The following is a 20,000-nucleotide window of genomic DNA, read 5'->3' as shown; positions in this document are numbered from 1 at the left end:
GAGAGCGAGAGAGAGAGAGGGGAGAGACAGTGTGAGAGAGGGAGAGAGAGAGAGAGAGAGAGACAGAGAGAGTGAGTCATGCTCAGAGGATAACCAGGACAGGAGATTTCCTTTATCGTCTCTATCCACATTTGAATGGCTTTAACTTTTCTCTTCACAGACGGATATTGTAACTTAAGTCATGAATCAATGTGGTCGCTGCAACACTGTTTCTTATACCTCTGATCTTATCTCTCACATTCTCCATTACAATCACTCTCTCTCTCTCTCTCTCTCTCTCTCTCTCTCTCCCTCTCCTCTCTCTCTCTCCCCTGTCTCTCTCTCTCTCCTCCCTCAGCCAGCTAATATCCTGTTGGATGAACATGGCCACGTCCGTATCTCTGACCTGGGCCTGGCCTGCGACTTCTCCAAGAAAAAACCCCACGCCAGTGTGTAAGTGTGTGGTGTGTGTGTGTGTGTGTGTGTGGGGGGGGGGGGGGGGGGGGGGTGGTCGATACACCATAGTAAATAAATAATAATAAATTGTCAAGTGCATCATGCAACATTTATGACCGGCTTTTTATCACAGTGTTGGTCAGTCTGTCTGCTTGACAATCCCATTATGCTGCAATAAAACTGATTGAAGTGAGATGAACAGACTGGAAACGTTATCTCGTTAGATAAAACACATGTTGACAGAGGTTTTTTTTTTTCCCTTTGGGGACATTATTTTCAGTAGGGCAATATTGCAATATTTTTAAAATCACAAGATTCATAATATGGTGAAGTATCGTGATAATAGTGGGGGGACGACTAAGTAGCCTTGTGTTTATGCGCTGGCGTGCCGTTCCGTGGTGAGTCTGGCTGTTATTCGACGTGTATTTGGAGTGTTGAAAATGGAGGCGGTGTGTTATGTAAGTGTGCAGGCTGAGCCAGTGTTTACGGCCGCACTAACGCGCTGGCTGTGTTTTGTCCCAGTGGTACTCATGGTTACATGGCTCCAGAGGTGCTTCAGAAGGGGACGGCGTACGACAGCAGCGCAGACTGGTTCTCCCTGGGCTGCATGCTCTTCAAACTACTCCGAGGGTAACCGCTCCAGCCGCCTCTCCTCTCCTCTCCTCTCTCTCTCTCTCTCTCTCGCTCTGCCTCTCTCTCTCTCTCTCTCTGAGTGCACCTCTTTGAATCAGCTCTCTCCCTTTCCCCGCGTCTCTCGCCCCTCTCTCGCTCTCCGTTTGGTGTGTGTTTGATCTTGTTTGTGTGTGCGCGTTTGTTTGATCTAGAGTGTGTAAATGCCAGAGGTCTGAGCCCGGTAGGTGAGAAATCAGCCCAAGGGTTCCGTGTGTGTGTGGGTGCGTGTGTGTGTGTGTGTGTGTGTGTGTGTGTGTGTGTGTGTGTGGGTGGATGTGTGCGTGTGCGTGTGTGGGTGGATGTGTGCGTGTGTGGGTGCACGTGTGTGGGTGCGTGTGTGTGTGCGTGTGCGTGCGCGCACATGCACATGTGTGTGTGTGGGTGTGTTTGTGCATCTGTGTGTGTGCGTGCATCTTTGTGTGTGTGTGTGTGTGTGTGTGCGTGCATCTTTGTGTGTGTGTGTGTGTGTGTGTGTTTGTAATGGTTGCCGGGTATGGTGTGAGCTAGAAGCGAGCGAGTGGAGAGAGTGTGATGTGTCTTTCCATTGATGTGTGTCTCTGTGTGTTTGAACACTTACAAAGAGGAAAGGCTGTGTGCGTTTAGTGAGGAGGGGCTGCTAGAGAGATGGATGGAAAGATGGACGGATACGAGGGGCTGTTCACATAGAGGGGCTGTTCACATAGCGCCTCTTCTTTCCCTTCATGGAAAAGAGCGCTGCCTGGAGTGCTCTTTGTGAGCGGAAATAAAAAGTGGTCAGATAACGCCGCCCGACGTTAGCTTAGCAGCTGCTAGCTCAGTTATCGGCCGCTTGCAGCTCTTCCAGCGGACAATACAGCGTCGTGGAAACCAGGCGGCAACCTCGCGGGGGGAGTTGGACAGATGAAGCCTATAGACAGATGAAGCCTATAGAGACAGTCCGCATGTCTGGGAACGCCCACAAAATGTGAAACGGCTGGCGCACGAGTGGGGTAAAACCGCCCATATATCTCATTGGGCTGACTCACAAAAAGACGGTGCTGCGGCTCTAAACTACAGGTTTGGGGATATAGAGCAGGTACATAGACGTCTGTTCAGATGTGCGTTTACTGCGGGGGTTAAATCCCCGATCGTGTCTGCCTGGGCTGGGCTATCAGCTAAATTCTAACTTTGCTGAATGGATAGAACGGGGTTTTTTACCCCACCCTGACCACGCCCCCAGCCAGGCTGAGCCAGCTAAACCAGCGTCTATGACGAGACGTGGCCTCAACCTATGCGGAAGTTATCAAATCTGTAGTTCCTCGAATGGCCACTTGAGGCTGGCTCCAAAAGGGAGTCGTTCCCCGTTCGCCCCCGTGTTAAAATGCCCGACTTTTACAACAGGATTCTGCATGTTTACAGCCTGGTTCAAAACACGCTTTTGCTCTGTGTAGTTAATTTCACCTTTCATGACAACTGTACGAGGGATGATTTTTTAAATATAACTCACCCGAGTCAAATAGACGATAGAAACGTTGTTTTAGGTGTGATTAACAGGTCGCCTGTCCAGGTTGCGCAGTTGCCAATCACCGACTAATAGCAGGCAGAGCTGCGACTGTGGGAGACCCCTGGTCTCGTCTCGAGCCGCACTAGAACCCCGAAAGAACCCCAAGATGGCAGCGGCCACACTCCCATAATCTAGCAAAGGCAACAAGAACAAGCGAAGCCTTACCAGATATTTCCCATAGGCTACATGTCCGGTATAATAATAATATAATACTGCCCTTATCATCGCTGTTACAGTCGACGGAAATTCACTTCCAACATGACCACGTACGATCTCTCCACCGCACCTCTTCAGATTTGCTGTTGCTATGGGAAACGGCGAGCGCCAACGTCATGGCGCTTTGATCAGCTGGAGAAGACGCTTTGGGTCACACGTCGCTTTTCTGAACAGTTGGACCTTTCTCAACGTTTGAAAGCGCTCCGCTCCGACGGCAAGAAAGACACGTCGCGGCCACTTCCCATTTGTTTGAATGAGGAAAGGGATCAACGGATTGATTCCGCGTTTGTTTGTCCAGGTTTTCCTCCTCACCGACGTCTTTACCTGCTCCGTCACCCTGTCTTACCGCATGTGTCCTCGCCGTATTTTCTTGTTACCTCTCTTTATTCTTGCAATGCACAGTAACATTAATTGCATGTGTCTCTCTCTCTCTCTCTCTCTCGTCTCTAGGCACAGTCCCTTCAGACAGCATAAGACCAAAGACAAACATGAGATTGACCGCATGACACTCACTATGGTAAGACAACACGAGCAGCGCATGTCAACACTCCATCAGTATTGCTGGAAGTCAGCGGTGCGGGGACGACAGAGACACGTGATGTCACACAGGACACACTCACATTGCGAGGAGTCCCCTTATGCACACACACTTTAACGTACGAGTCTTTACTTAAGCAGGCGCAGACGGGTTTAGCCCATGTTTACTTTCCAGTAATACCAAATGCACACAGGAGTTGATATCCTTCTGCATACTGTGTTATGTGCCAACACACAGTGTTGTTAGCGCACGCTAGCAAGAAGAAACGCATGTGTCCATGTTTGTCTACATTGGTTGCTAATGTTGAGCATATTCTCGCCGACATTGGCCTCGCCATCGTGACGAGCTCAGTAGGATCTCTCTCTAATGATGATTCGGCCGATCGGAACACGGTTGCAGTTACTACAGTTGCAGTTACTGTGCATGAGTTACAGTTACAGTTACCACATTTGCATAAATCATGATTTTGCGGCGAAAGTCAAAGCCGCTGCAACTGGGCATGCTCGGAACACGGGGTTTGCGCCGGAAGTCTAAACTCAACGCATTTGAGCATGCTCATAACACTCCGGGACTTCTGTCATAGTCATTGTGACATCATCGGTGATGTCATAAATCCTTCCCTGCAAAGGCTATATCAAGGCAGATCAAATCAAGTTGGCCTCCCCGGTACCAGCCAACACTCTCAGTGAGCACATTGAGATGAGGAGGCATATTATGAGGAACCTCAGATGTGGCGCGAGCAGCCGAGGCCGGGGAAGTGGGAGGAGTCAGGCGGGGAAGGGGGAGGAGTCAGGTGAGGCCGGGGGAGGGGGAGGAGTCAGGACACCCTGTGGACGTTGGGCGCCACAGATTTGTAGCCTGCATCCACCGGCAGTTGACTCAGGGAGTTAGGGACCTGTGCTCAAGGCTTATGTCAGGCCAGTAAGGCCTGTCTGTTCTGGAGCAAGTCAAAAGCAGGCAGTGGCTCTGACTGAAACGTGTTCAAATCCATCCTCACTTGATCATATGGTGCCATGGTAACAGGATATGTGACATTCTGATCTATTTGTTTGACATATTTGTGGTTGTCGTCGTTTGCTGATACATTGAAAGTTCCGATCTGCTGATTGAGCGATTTCAAGGTGGCAGGAGGCAGCTGTCATGGAGATGAGATGAGACATTCTGCCTCTCTGTATAACTAGACCACGCTAATCTCACAAAGCCATCTGAAATCCCAGGAACGTTAACTGTTCTTCTTTTTGGGAATTCAGTCGGCCGTCTTCTTGACATAGGAAACAATGTCTCTCATCATGCCTGTGTGTGTAACGGGACAGACTGACAGAAGCCGAGCGATAGATAGAGAGAGAGATTGGGGGGGCATGGTGGTGCAGTGGTAAGCGCTGTTGCCTCACAGCTAGAAGGTCCTGGGTTCGATTCCCACCTGGGATGCTGTGAGCACTGAAGGAATGCGTGCCCGTCCGCATGTCCTCGAGTGCCCACCGCCCCGGTGGGGTCGTCAAAAGGGCCTTTCTGTGTGGAGTTTGCATGTTCTCCCCGTGCCCCCTGGGGGTTTCCTTCATATAGGAAACCCTTCACCAAAACATGCAATATCCTGGTTGCTGATGTGGTGCCTCCTCTGGTCGTTAGGGGCGCCTGTTCGGAGGGAGGGGAACTCGTTGGAATAGCGTGAACCTCCCACGTGCTATGTCCTACTGGTGAAGCTTCCCCTGTCAGGTGAAAAGAAGCGGCTGGCTAACTGCCCATGTCTCGGAGGAAGCATGGAGCCAGTTTCGGCTCTTCCCAGATTGGCAGAGGGTGGAGCAGCAACCAGGATAAATAAATTAAAATTAGCACTAATGGGCGATAAAAATTGGATACAAAAATTTTAAAAATCAAAAAAAGAGAGAGAGATCTCTCATGTCTGTGTGTGTAACGGGACAGACTGACAGAGGCCGAGCGACCGAGAGAGAGAGAGAGAGATACAAAGAAAGATAGCGTGAGAGAGTGAGCGGCGCAATTAGTGCCTGAGCGAATCACTGCGCTTATATGCAGTTCTCCAATTAAAGAGTGCAAAGAGAAGAGTGTTCTGTGTGTGGGGAAACCCTGGTAGACCCTTCTTGCGATAGCAGATCGAACAGGTACAGGAGGGGTAGAGCGAGGAGAGATTGTCGAGCAGACTAGTTAATCGATCGCCGATGGCATCGTTCTCTCCGACGCATAAAAAAGGCTTAAAATGGGTTCATTCACCAAATATACTTTAGAGGCCATTTATACCAGGGCAGCCTGCCCGAGTTAAGTTGTGTGTGGGGAAACACTGTAGTAGCTCAATCACACACACACGCGCACACACACACACACACACACACACACACACACACACACACACACACACATACACACACACACACACATACACACATACACATACACATACACATACACATACACACACACACACACACACACACACACAGACAGGCCCTATTTGGCCGAGCAGGACCTCTAAACAGAGAAAGTATGGTCTTCCGCATCACAATAAATCCAGATTAGGATTTTAATCCAGCCACTTAATCTGGTTTATCCCCCTAATTCGTGTATGTGTGTGTGTGAGATACACACTGTGATTGGGTCCTGACTAGGCTAAAAATAGCTCTCTCTATATGTCTGTGTGTTTATTAGACATGATGAATGGCTCCCATTACATAAACATGATAGAAGCAGACAGAGCGGGGGGGGCAGGAAGACATGGATAGAGGGAGGGAGGGAGGGAACATGATAGATGCTGTGTCTGCTGTCTTCAGGGTCGTGGTCCACTGATCTGAAACCTATATATATATGAAACAGCCCACGGCATGTACAGCTTGTCAAAAGAAAAACATGGAGACTAGCTTGAGATGACAGTAAAAAGGTGCAAACTACTTCAACCACTTTCCAACCACCCCCCCCCCCCCCCCCCCCCTCTCTCTCTCTCTCTCTCTCTCTCTCCCCTCACTTTCCTGGGTCCCCCTCTCCCCTTCCTGGGTCTCTCTCTCGCCGTCCAGAATGTGGAGCTGCCCGACTCGTTCACCGCCGAGCTCAAAGACCTGCTGGAAGGCCTGCTGCAGAGAGACGTCTCCAAGAGGCTCGGCTGCCAGGGACGAGGGTACGACGCGCACGCACGCGTACGCACACACACACACACGCGCGCGCACACGCACAAACACACACGCACACACACACACGCACACGCACACACACACGCGCGCGCGCACACGCACAAACACACACGCACACACACACACGCACACACACGCGCACGCGCGCACACACACACGCGCACGCACACGCACGCACACGCGCAAATTATTACTGTACAGGCCACTTTGGACACAGCTCTTCATATTGGATTTTAGTGCTTCTTCATTTTTTTTAATAAATATTTTATGGAAAATTCACGTTTTTGTTTGATTGTTTTTCAATAGCTTCCATGTAATGTGAGGCAGTGACTCCAAATGAATACCAGGGATTATCACTACACTGGACGAATAGGCCACACCTCTTTTATTTGATTTGAGTGCTTCTTGTATTTTATATTAATATTTTACGGGAAATCAGCTTCCATGTAATGTGATGCAGGGGCGCTAAACCACTCACATCCAATATAAAGAGGTGTGTCCTGTTCACTGTAGTAATCATTGATTCAGAGTCGGCGCCTCACATGACACACAGGACATTCTCTTATGGATCCTTGAAAAGTCATAGAAAAGTGTTGAAATTGAAAATGTTGTCCGTGAAAATGTGTGGGAACCCTGATATCACCATTAAATCAGTGTCACTCTGCATGCTTATTAAGGCTGATAAAGGGCTGTGGGGAAGGGCGGCCCAACCAGCAAGCAGATGGATATGATGCATAAGGCTAACATCAGAACATGTATCGGTAACCAGATGGATAAGGCTAACATCAGAACATGTATCAGTAACCAGATGGATAAGGCTAACATCAGAACATGTATCAGTAAGCAGGTGGATAAGGCTAACATCAGAACATGTATCAGTAAGCAGGTGGATAAGGCTAACATCAGAACATGTATCAGTAACCAGATGGATAAGGCTAACATCAGAACATGTATCAGTAAGCAGGTGGATAAGGCTAACATCAGAACATGTATCAGTAACCAGATGGATAAGGCTAACATCAGAACATGTATCAGTAAGCAGGTGGATAAGGCTAACATCAGAACATGTATCAGTAAGCAGGTGGATAAGGCTAACATCAGAACATGTATCAGTAACCAGATGGATAAGGCTAACATCAGAACATGTATCAGTAACCAGATGGATAAGGCTAACATCAGAACATGTATCAGTAACCAGATGGATAAGGCTAACATCAGAACATGTATCAGTAAGCAGATGGCTAAGGCTAACATCAGAACATGTATCAGTAACCAGATGGATAAGGCTAACATCAGAACATGTATCGGTAACCAGATGGATAAGGCTAACATCAGAACATGTATCAGTAACCAGATGGATAAGGCTAACATCAGAACATGTATCAGTAAGCAGATGGATAAGGCTAACATCAGAACATGTCAGGGCGGGGGAGTCCAGGAGAAGCTGAGTTCTGAGTCAATTCATGTTCATTTTGCATTTTGGATCGCTGTCTGTCTGAAAGGCTATTTGGCTACATAGCAGGATTGTGAGCGTGTTTGTCTGAAATAATTATTGTGGCAAATACTGCCACCTGGTGTATGGTACGGATCAAGGTCATTATAGATTTGCATTTTTCATTCGTTTTTATTTTTTGTACTTTGTTTTTACTTTTTGTTTTCAATTTCAGTTCAGTGTTAATTCATTTTTCTAGTTTGCTAGTTTAGTGTTTATTTTTTTGAAAATGCTTATAGTTATAGTTTAGTTTTTATTATTTTCCAGTTAATTCATTTGAGTCTTTTTTGTAATGGGGTATTTGTCAAGGGCGAGATCCAAAATGTTCAGGGAAAAGTTTTGTGTAATGAAAACTCTACAAAAAAATCACACCATTTAAAAGAATGTATTCCCTTAGGACAGATGAACAACCATCCACAAATGACAGCTATTAAAGAGGTGTGGCAGTCAGTGTGTTTGTGTCATTAACTACAATCCACCCAAAATACTACTCTAGGCTCATGCATATTGAATAAATTGACAAAGACCAAAACAAAAGACATTTTCTCCATAATTTTAGTTCGTTTTGGAAACACACAAAACAGTTTCAGTTATCGTTTCTTTGGTAACGTCTCATATTTTTGTTTTTGATTTCAATTAACGAAAAAGTTTTTATTCCCACGCCTAGTTTCCTTATTTACTTTAGGGTATGGATGTGGATTAACCCCCGCCCCTCTCTCTCTCCTTCTCACACACACACACACACATGCAGAGCTCCAGAGGTGAAAGAGCATCTGTTTTTCAAAGGCATCGACTGGCAGCAGGTGTACCTCCAGAAGGTGAGCGCTGTTATTTATCTGTCTCTTGTTGTTCATAGTGTGTGCCTCTTGTTTATAGAACCTGGGAGGTTGGCTTTAGGATTTTATGCGATTTGGTTTGTTGATTTCTGTACCAAACGTTTGTTTCTGTTCCTCACTCGCTCTGTTTTTATGTCCCTTGCTTTTATATTGTTTTATATTTTGTAATTGTTGTTTTAATTTTTGTTAAGCACTCTGTACATCCGTGTTGAGAAGGGTCAAGGGTGGCATATAAATAAAGTTGTACTTTACACAGGGCAACTTTGCTCGGGTTAGGCTCATACACTGATTTACCAACATTAGGCTCATACACTGATTTACCCATGTAGGCAGCCAATATTGATTCCTTTTATTAAAAATCTGATATTGGCCAGTCTGTGTCATCCACCTCTGATGTAATGGATATGATTCACTTTATTGATTACACATTAGTGTAGCATTAATCAGCACTTAACTGGTTGTCAAGTGTAAGGCCCTTAACCTGAATAATGCATCTTTTAAGTTGCAGGTGTGCACATTTATGTCGTTATTATTTGTTTATGTCTCTATGATCTAAATTCTGTTTCAGAAGCCTTTCAACCCTGCCATGAGGGAATAGGGATAGGATCGTCATTTTTTTTATTGATATTGATAGCATTTTCGAGACTGCTTAACAACTCGAGTCTTTATCGATACCACTATCGATACTTTTCTATTATTTGGTGGAAAGACGAGACGACAATACATTCTTATCAGAAGTGGTATTGCTTTTATAAAGAAAGTAAATAATATATCTATCCTGCGTTGCACATTCAGCCATCTGAGCAAGCAAGCAATCCTTAGGCGTGAATGGTGAAATAAAAAAAGTATTGGACCGTTATTATGGCTAAAACCCAAACAATGTCAAGCCCCGATCTTTGCATGTACTCGGGGGCGTTTGGTTCAGTGCTGGGTGGAGCCACACCGATCAGTCCACCACAGGTCCCTGTTGCCATGGTTACCCCATCGCTTCACAACAGCGTCACTACGGGACCGTCGCCCCGGCTGTTTTGTTTCATGTGGTCTTCTCCTACCGTCTGTCATTTCTTTCACTCAATCTCTTGTTTTCTCTTCTCTAGGTTTGTTTATTTGCACATATATATATAAAAAAATACAGTAATAATTTAAAAGTTTGAACATTATGCAGGAGAAGTTAGAAGCAAAAAAATGGCGTATGAGGAAGGAAAAAACGAAACAAAAACAAAGATTGCATAATTAATGCACAGTTTCAAGACTAGAAAGTAGTAAAAAATTGACAAAAATACAACTTGCAAGGAATTTTGTTCACAACGCAACACAAGTTAAGATGCACTACAGATGAATCAAAAAAATGACTGTAGAGTCCTGTGTGCTTTGTTTTCTCCTGCAGTACTCTCCTCCTCTCATTCCTCCTCGGGGAGAGGTGAACGCCGCGGACGCTTTCGACATTGGCTCCTTTGATGAGGAGGACACCAAGGGCATCAAGGTAAAACAGACTCTCAGACATCCATAACACACACACCAGGTGCATCAAGGTAAAACAGACTCTCAGACATCCATAACACACACACCACGGGCATCAAGGTAAAACAGACTCTCAGACATCCATAACACACACACCAAGGGCATCAAGGTAAAACAGACTCTCAGACATCCATAACACACACACCACGGGCATCAAGGTAAAACAGACTCTCAGACATCCATAACACACACACCAAGGGCATCTAGGTAAAACAGACTCTCAGACATCCATAACACACACACCAAGGGCATCAAGGTAAAACAGACTCTCAGACATCCATAACACACACACCACGGGCATCAAGGTAAAACAGACTCTCGGACATGCATAACACACACACCACGGGCATCAAGGTAAAACAGACTCTCGGACATCCATAACACACACACCACGGGCATCAAGGTAAAACAGACTCTCAGACATCCATAACACACACCAAGGGCATCAAGGTAAAACAGACTCTCAGACATCCATAACACACACACCATGGGCAGCAAGGTAACACAGACTCTCAGACATCCATAACACACACACCACGGGCATCAAGGTAACACAGACTCTCAGACATCCATAACACACACACCATGGGCATCAAGGTAAAACAGACTCTCAGACATCCATAACACACACACCATGGGCATCAAGGTAAAACAGACTCTCAGACATCCATAACACACACACCATGGGCATCAAGGTAAAACAGACTCTCAGACATCCATAACACACACACCACGGGCATCAAGGTAAAACAGACTCTCGGACATGCATAACACACACACCATGGGCAGCATCAAGGTAAAACAGACTCTCAGACATCCATAACACACACACCACGGGCATCAAGGTAAAACAGACTCTCAGACATCCATAACACACACACCAAGGGCATCAAGGTAAAACAGACTCTCAGACATCCATAACACGCACACCACGGGCATCAAGGTAAAACAGACTCTCAGACATCCATAACACACATACCACGGTCATCAAGGTAAAACAGACTCTCAGACATCCATAACACACACACCATGGGCATCAAGGTAAAACAGACTCTCAGACATCCATAACACACACACCACGGGCATCAAGGTAACACAGACTCTCAGACATCCATAACACGCACACCACGGGCATCAAGGTAACACAGACTCTCGGACATGCATAACACACACACCATGGGCATCAAGGTAAAACAGACTCTCAGACATCCATAACACACATACCACGGGCATCAAGGTAAAACAGACTCTCAGACTTCCATAACACACACACCACGGGCATCAAGGTAACACAGACTCTCAGACATCCATAACACACACACCATGGGCATCAAGGTAAAACAGACTCTCAGACATCCATAACACACACACCACGGGCATCAAGGTAAAACAGACTCTCAGACATCGATAACACACACACCACGGGCATCAAGGTAAAACAGACTCTCAGACATCGATAACACACACACCAGGTGCATCAAGGTAAAACAGACTCTCAGACATCGATAACACACACACCACGGGCATCAAGGTAAAACAGACTCTCAGACATCGATAACACACACACCAGGTGCATCAAGGTAAAACAGACTCTCAGACATCGATAACACACACACCACGGGCATCAAGGTAAAACAGACTCTCAGACATCCATAACACACACACCAGGTGCATCAAGGTAAAACAGACTCTCAGACATCGATAACACACACACCAGGTGCATCAAGGTAAAACAGACTCTCAGACATCGATAACACACACACCACGGGCATCAAGGTAAAACAGACTCTCAGACATCGATAACACACACACCAGGTGCATCAAGGTAAAACAGACTCTCAGACATCCATAACACACACACCATGGGCATCAAGGTAAAACAGACTCTCAGACATCCATAACACACACACCAGGTGCATCAAGGTAAAACAGACTCTCAGACATCCATAACAACACACAGACACTAGTCTTTTAAAACAGACGAGTTGGCTCCCTACCCGTCTGTACTTCAAGCAGGGGAAACTTGGTCAAAGCGGAAAGGGAAATAATGATCGTATTTCTCCAATCACCTGCATGGGGTTGATAGATCACATTTAAAAGCAACCAGAAAGTTGGCCAAAGTGCTGTAAAACATGCAAGTTAAAAACAAAGTAATAAAGATCAGGCAGGCAATGATACAGAGACAAAACAGGACATGCGTGATACATAGCTGGATAAAGGGTCAAAGCAATGTGTTAACAGTACGAGTTAAAACATCATCAAATACAGGGGTGCCCAAACTTTTTTGACCCAAGATCTACTTTTCAAGTAGCCAGCCTCCCGAGATCTACCAGTCCAGTTTCAACATCGCAAACGCACACACATCGATGCATCTTAAATCGATGCATCACTTTTTCCCCCAATACATGATTTATTTTTTCTCACTTTATAATACAATTGCATTGTATTATGATCCATAATTAAAAAAAACAACTGCATGTACTTCCATTATATTTTATTTTATTATAAAAAATAATAAAAAATCCCCTCAATGCCATGCGATCTACCACACTACCTTCGACGTATTGGGCACCCCTGATCAAATATAACCGACAGATAATAACCCAGAGAGAAAGATAAAAAATATTGCGAGTACAACGGGGAGCGCTTAAAAAGATATTAAGATTCAAAGGCCAGTGAGAAAAGGTGTGCTTTTAGCCTTGATTTTAAAATGCCCAGCGAAGAGGCAGACCTAACAGGGAGGGGCAAGCTAAGGTAAGGGGGCGGGGCAGCAGCAGAAAAGGCATGGTCACCCTTTCACTTCAACCTAGTTCACGGGACAGTAAGAAGCATCTGGTCAGAGGATCTACAGTAAGTGGCCTAGATGTGGAAAGGTGGTTCAGAGGATCTAAGTGGCCTAGATGTGGAAAGGTGGTTCAGAGGATCTAAGTGGCCTAGATGTGGAAAGGTGGTTCAGAGGATCTAAGTGGCCTAGATGTGGAAAGGTGGTTCAGAGGATCTAAGTGGCCTAGATGTGGAAAGGTGGTTCAGAGGATCTAAGTGGCCTAGATGTGGAAAGGTGGTTCAGAGGATCTAAGTGGCCTAGATGTGGAAAGGTGGGTGCAGGAGGTTCAGAGGATTTAAGTGACCTAGATGTGGAAAGGTGGTTCAGAGGATCTAAGTGGCCTAGATGTGGAAAGGTGGTTCAGAGGATCTAAGTGGCCTAGATGTGGAAAGGTGGTTCAGAGGATCTAAGTGGCCTAGATGTGGAAAGGTGGTTCAGAGGATCTAAGTGGCCTAGATGTGGAAAGGTGGTTCAGAGGATCTAAGTGGCCTAGATGTGGAAAGGTGGTTCAGAGGATCTAAGTGGCCTAGATGTGGAAAGGTGGTTCAGAGGATCTAAGTGGCCTAGATGTGGAAAGGTGGGTGCAGGAGGTTCAGAGGATTTAAGTGACCTAGATGTGGAAAGGTGGTTCAGAGGATCTAAGTGGCCTAGATGTGGAAAGGTGGGTGCAGGAGGTTCAGAGGATTTAAGTGACCTAGATGTGGAAAGGTGGTTCAGAGGATCTAAGTGGCCTAGATGTGGAAAGGTGGTTCAGAGGATCTAAGTGGCCTAGATGTGGAAAGGTGGTTCAGAGGATCTAAGTGGCCTAGATGTGGAAAGGTGGTTCAGAGGATCTAAGTGGCCTAGATGTGGAAAGGTGGTTCAGAGGATCTAAGTGGCCTAGATGTGGAAAGGTGGTTCAGAGGATCTAAGTGGCCTAGATGTGGAAAGGTGGTTCAGAGGATCTAAGTGGCCTAGATGTGGAAAGGTGGTTCAGAGGATCTAAGTGGCCTAGATGTGGAAAGGGGGGTGCAGGAGGTTCAGAGGATTTAAGTGACCTAGATGTGGAAAGGTGGTTCAGAGGATCTAAAGGCTCTTTCACACACAGATCGCGCAAAAATTGCCGTTTAGGAGTCCCGCAAAGACCGCACCCTCGCCATAGAAATTGCTTTCACACAGAGCCAAGCAGCACGGCCACATTCCCGTGCTGTGGTATACTTTCAGGTGAAATCCCCTGCTCCCGGATTGAAAGGCGAGCGGAGAGATTTCCTGCTCCTCCTAGCCCAAATGAATATTTTCATAGGTTAGTGTAGCCTAGGCTACTGTATGATGAACGAATTCATTCAACAACCAAGACTTCCCTTGGAACGATACACGGAACGATACACGACCGCCCGCATATCAAACAGCTGCAGTCTGCATAACGTTCGTCGGAGGAATAGTATAGGCTATAAATGCACATGACTACTTAACGTTAGTAGTTTTTGTAAGGGAATGCACAGAGCTGATTTCGAGAGGGAATAACCTCAGACCAACTCGCCACAGACAGCTATAGCCCTCTGAAGCTTATTATTATATCCGTTAATTGTACCTACTAATGTCAACATCGTTTGAGCATAAAGCCTAACCGCACGGAGCATTCCTCCTGGTGTCCCTGCAGTCATGATTGTATAGGCTACTTTTTTTACTTTCACTCCTGCACTTTCTTGATATGAGGTGATTTCCCCTGTAATTTTTTTATGAATGAGCTGACCATTCGCACCTTTTCCGGCTCGCTGCGACGACGCTTTCAAATGGAGGCGGGTTGCCAGGTAACCCGGCGCTGTTACTACCTACCGTCGCGGGACAAAAGGCGTAAAACAATTGTCCACCAAATCGCGTTCACGACTTTCACATCGGAGGCACGAATCCTATTTCCCGTGCATTTTTCGGCTTTCAAGGCCGGTGTGAAAGAGCCTTCTGTGACCTAGATGTGGAAAGGTGGTTCAGAGGATCTAAGTGGCCTAGATGTGGAAAGGTGGTTCAGAGGATCTAAGTGGCCTAGATGTGGAAAGGTGGTTCAGAGGATCTAAGTGGCCTAGATGTGGAAAGGCTGGGTGCAGGAGGTCAGAAATGTAAGGTGGTGCCAGTCCTTTCAGGGCTTTAAAAACAAACAATCCAACTTTAAAAACAATTCTGAATCTGACTGAATCTGAAGGGAGGCCAGTATGGAGGTAATATGGCCACGCTTACGAGAGAGCTAGTTAGGAGTCTAGCTAGTTAGTCTATTCTGGACAAGCTGCATAAAAGGCAACATAAAATGCACAAACCAATCAAAAGTCAAATTAAAATAAACATCCACAATAGAGACACTGCATGTAATAGGCCACGCCCATCACGGGGGAAGAGCTCCACACACCAGTGTCATTTTCCTTGAATTAAACATAGCTAAAAGCTGTTGTGTGGTGGGGCTGCGCAGAAAACAAATGTAAAAAAATCGCCAGTTAAAGTTTCTTTGTACTCCTGAGCAAAACAAGGAAGCCATTGAGAATTGGCGAGAAGACAAATGTGGATCTAGCTGTCAAGAAGTAAGTTGGAGTGTTCATCTTCCGTATATACGATCTTTTGGTGCAACACGCAACCATGCACGTGACATAGGAGAACGCCAGGATTGGACAGGAGTTTGTGTTTTCCCCCATCTTGGGCATGGTTTCTGAATGATGACGCGTTACGCAGTGTCTCTATAAAAGCTTCTCTGTAAATATGTGTTCTAAGAAGTGAGAGAAAGCGGGGAGCTGACTCTGCAGGCCTGATCTCCTCTGGCAGGTTGTTCCAAAGTGGCCCTGACAGCAAAGTGGCCCTGTCTCCTTTGGTTTTCAGCCTAGTCTTTGGAATGGCTAGCAACGCCCTATCAGAGGATCTCAGGCTGGCTCATAGGGGGATACAAGGTTAGAATTATAGGGAGGGACTTAAAAGCAATTAAAATCATTTTAGGATTTGGGATTTGGGATGTAGTTAAAGGCTGAGCTGCAGCTTTTGATACTAACCGGAGGTGGATTGATTTCAGACTGGGACAGGTATAAAGGCAGTTACAGTAGTCGAGGCGAGAGGAAATAAAAGCATGGATGAGTTTCTCCAGATCTGGGGCTGAGATAAAAGACTCATAACTTAACTCTTATTTCAGCCATCATTTGAGAAATATTAATAATCAAAACATGACTGAACAACGTTCTTTACATGGGGTTCAAAACACATGACACCAAGATTTCTGACTCAGGGCTTAACAAGGGTTGCTAGTTCACCTACGTTTGCCATGATTCGATTTCTTCTTGCAGGGCGGACCAAGTGCAGTGACGTCAGGTTTTTTACGGTTTAATTGGAGAAAGTATTTTGTTTCCAGAATAGCTGTTAAGACGACATCACACAAGCATTTTCAGTGTGTACGATGAAACCTTTCTGTTGCTCAAAGCTGTGTTTTTTGTTTTTCAACTATGCATTACGACCCAGAACAGGTCCAAAAATGGGTCACCGGCCGACATCACTGTGCATATAAACAATTCCTGGTCAGATATCGTTTTATTTAGTCATGTGCTTGGTCATTAACTGCGTGTGGGCACGCACAGCTGTCAATGGAACTGGTTCCCTTGATGATGTGACTGCTGACTGCAGCAGCAGGATGAATTCTGAAGTGTTTCTGAAGGGTAATATTATCTGCTCATATTCAGCCAAATGCTTCAGAACTCATTGGGACGGTGCTTACGATTATGTTAGTTTGTCCAATTACTTTTGGTCCCTAAAAATTTAATTTTAGTCCCTTAAAATGTAATGTAATTCCTACACTGTTCACCTGATTTAGATGTAAATACTGTACCGTCAAATGAAAGCTGCAAGTCTGCAGTTAAAGCACATCTTGATTGTTTCATTTTAAATCCATTGTGGTGGTGTACAGAGACAAAGTGATGAGTGTCCAATGTCCAAATAGATATGGACCTTCACTATAATGTGTAAGGCTCTCAAGATTCCCTTCCTGTCTGTCCTGTAGCTGTTGGACAGCGACCAGGAGCTGTACAAGAACTTCCCTCTGGTCATATCGGAGCGCTGGCAGCAGGAGGTGGCGGAGACGGTGTACGAGGCGGTCAATCTGGACACCGACAAGAACGAGGCTCGAAAGAGGGCTAAGAACAAGCAGCTAGGCCACGAGGAAGGTAACGATGCTAACGTCAAACTTGATTTACACAACAGCAAGGGTCACGACAGAGGAAAAAGATAATAATTGGAAACACAAAATGCGCTCCTGGCTGCCATGCTAACCTGCCATGCTAACCTGCCGTTTGTCTCTGGGCAGACTACGCCTTTGGGAAGGACTGCATCATGCACGGCTACATGCTGAAGCTAGGGAACCCCTTCCTGACCCAGTGGCAACGGAGATACTTCTACCTGTTCCCCAACCGGGTGGAGTGGAGGGGCGAGGGCGAGTCTCGGGTGAGGGCGCGCGCATCCACCCAATCTCTTCTCACTGCAACCACCTACTTCTGTATCAATTTCACCTGTGTCTGTCCACACATTTGTATATATATTTATATTGATATATATATTACAAAGTGTTGTTGTCCATCTATTTGTCCGTGAATGAAAGTTGTCTGTCTGTCCCCGCCTCCACACTGTAGGAGAAGTGGCTAAAACTTTTTAAAAAGCGCACAGATCCGGTGAGTGTCTCTGCCATGTCCTCCGCTACCCTGCTGCCTTTAAGCACAGAAGGTGTTTAGAGCGGTAGTTGACACCCCAAGCCCCGCCCCCTGTCCCCCTCTCCCCGCGCTTCAGACTCAGACATGTGCTTCTGTACTCGTACCCCCCCGCCAGCCCACTGCTAGTAGATGAGCCAATCAAAGACCCGTCCCCAACAGCCTTCCAGTCCAGTGATTGTGCTAGCCGTGTCTTGAAGGGTGCCGGCTCACTGGATCGGAGGCACAAAGAAAGTCCTTCAGGATTTGTCTGGTGTGTTTTTTTACGCAGTTCAATGCTTACCGTCAACTAGGGGCCTGTGTCGACCTAGCGTCTTTTCCTCAGGTCCAGCATCTTTTTTCAGTTGTTTCCAATGGGGGGAGAGCGTATGCGGGCGCACACGGACGTCTAGAGAAAGTGCGCTGCGCCCAGCGTCTATTTTCAGAGCGCTCCGGCGTTTTTGTGCGCCCGACTCCCAGCGCTTCCAGCTGAAAATATTGTAACTTTTCAGATAGACGCTGGTGTCGGGTGCTCCTTTTCTGGCAACTAATCATACGGAGAAACTATCGCAACAGAGACAGAAAGGCTCAATTGTGGGAGATTGGCTAGACACTTCATATTTCTGGTGAGTGTTGGGCTAAATCACTGTATGTGTGTTGTTTGCTAATGTTAGCTGTCAGCTATCAAGCTACTACCGCACTGAGCTAACGTTAGTTTCAGACTGCTTCCTTGTATATTGTGCGCTGAGATCAGCGCTTCCCAGCGTACTTCCAGCGTTTAACGGTCGGAAAAAGATGCTAGATGGACACACGGCCTAAGGATGCAGCGGTATACCGTTTGAAGGTATACCGTTTGAAGGTATACCGTTTGAAGGTATACCGTTTGAAGGTATACCGCGGTTTGAAAACGTCACGGTGTCATACCTTCCCCACGGTATCAGCTGTTTCCCCAAAACAACGTGCCCAGGTCGCTTGCAGAGTGCAGCTTACGCGGCCCCTCCCCCTGGCTGCATGCCTACCTAGACTAGAGCACAGAGAGGAGCTGTCTCTGACTGTGTTTACAACCGTGTGTGTGATAATGGCTGAAGCAGGAGAACGCAAGGACCCCCCCTGAACTTTCCCCCATCTAAAAAGACGACGACTGCTGTATATGGGAATATTTCGGCTATTGTAAAAACACAAATGGCCCGCAATACCGCGATACCGTGGTATTTTTGTCCAAGGTTATCATACCGTCAAAAACTCATACCGCTGCATCCCTAAATCCTTCGCCGACAAAGTCTCGTCCGTGTAGCCGACACCCAATACACCCATGTCCCAGCAGCCACACCTCTGCTCTGCTCAGCGTATTTCATCATCATGATGCACAACGACTTTCTCCTCAAACACCTTAATAAGCCACCTGTAAACATGTTTGCGGTCTCAGGAAAGTAGTTCCGTAGCACCGAAAATAGTCCCCGGCATAATGAAGCATTTGTTCCATTTGTATTTGATTTGGTAATAACTACAACAGCCTGTCTATAATGTGATAACAGCGTTTGTTTCGTTTTTTATTTATTTATTTTTACTGTCTTTGTGAGCTGTATTTCAAGGTTTTGAGCTCACATTTGGAGCCAGTGACAAACGGAATGTGGGATGTGAGAAAGTTCAAGGTTCAAGGTTTTTATTGTCACATACAGCATCACAGTTGTAATGAGCAGTGAAATTAGGGCCGCAGCCACTCCAAGACTGTGCACATGTAGAGACAGACAAGACAACAGTACAGTCAAATTAGTTAAAAACATAGTGCAGTCAAATAGAGTAAGAACCAAATGCTAAGTTAAAAAGTTAAAAGTTAAAATTAGGTCAAAGCTAAGAGTTCACCATGCGCATTCAAGTCTGGTCCAGTAGGGGGTTCCAACAATAGCACCGTAAAAATAATATAGCAGCAATAAACATAATGCACTACAATGCTAAAATAATACAAGTGTATATAAAGTGCTTGTATCTTATACTATAACAATATAAATCTGCATATATATTATATACCTATTTATATGTAAACAGTAATAAGCAGCACTAATAATTATAGTGCAATACAATATAGTGCTATAGATTAATATAGCTAAGCTTAGCTAATATTAAGCTTTCT

At 45.8% G+C, this 20,000-nt stretch overlaps 1 protein-coding gene across 1 annotated transcript in view; it reads left to right on the top strand.

The window, feature by feature from the left end:
* Nucleotides 1-20,000, top strand: part of grk3 (G protein-coupled receptor kinase 3) — a 105,684-nt gene that overhangs the window by 79,669 nt on the left and 6,015 nt on the right. The window contains exons 12-19 of the mRNA XM_083642340.1: nucleotides 338-432; nucleotides 958-1,065; nucleotides 3,296-3,362; nucleotides 6,404-6,504; nucleotides 8,761-8,827; nucleotides 10,233-10,328; nucleotides 17,191-17,353; nucleotides 17,494-17,630. Coding sequence (XP_083498466.1) covers nucleotides 338-432; nucleotides 958-1,065; nucleotides 3,296-3,362; nucleotides 6,404-6,504; nucleotides 8,761-8,827; nucleotides 10,233-10,328; nucleotides 17,191-17,353; nucleotides 17,494-17,630 — 834 coding nt within the window. The remainder of the gene's footprint in view (nucleotides 1-337; nucleotides 433-957; nucleotides 1,066-3,295; nucleotides 3,363-6,403; nucleotides 6,505-8,760; nucleotides 8,828-10,232; nucleotides 10,329-17,190; nucleotides 17,354-17,493; nucleotides 17,631-20,000) is intronic.

Source organism: Poromitra crassiceps (genome assembly GCF_964638095.1).
Source record: "Poromitra crassiceps genome assembly, chromosome: 8".
NCBI classification, from domain to species: Eukaryota; Metazoa; Chordata; class Actinopteri; order Beryciformes; family Melamphaidae; genus Poromitra; species Poromitra crassiceps.
The sequence above is the reverse complement of the archived record's forward strand: the minus strand, read 5'-3'. Positions and strand labels throughout refer to the sequence as shown.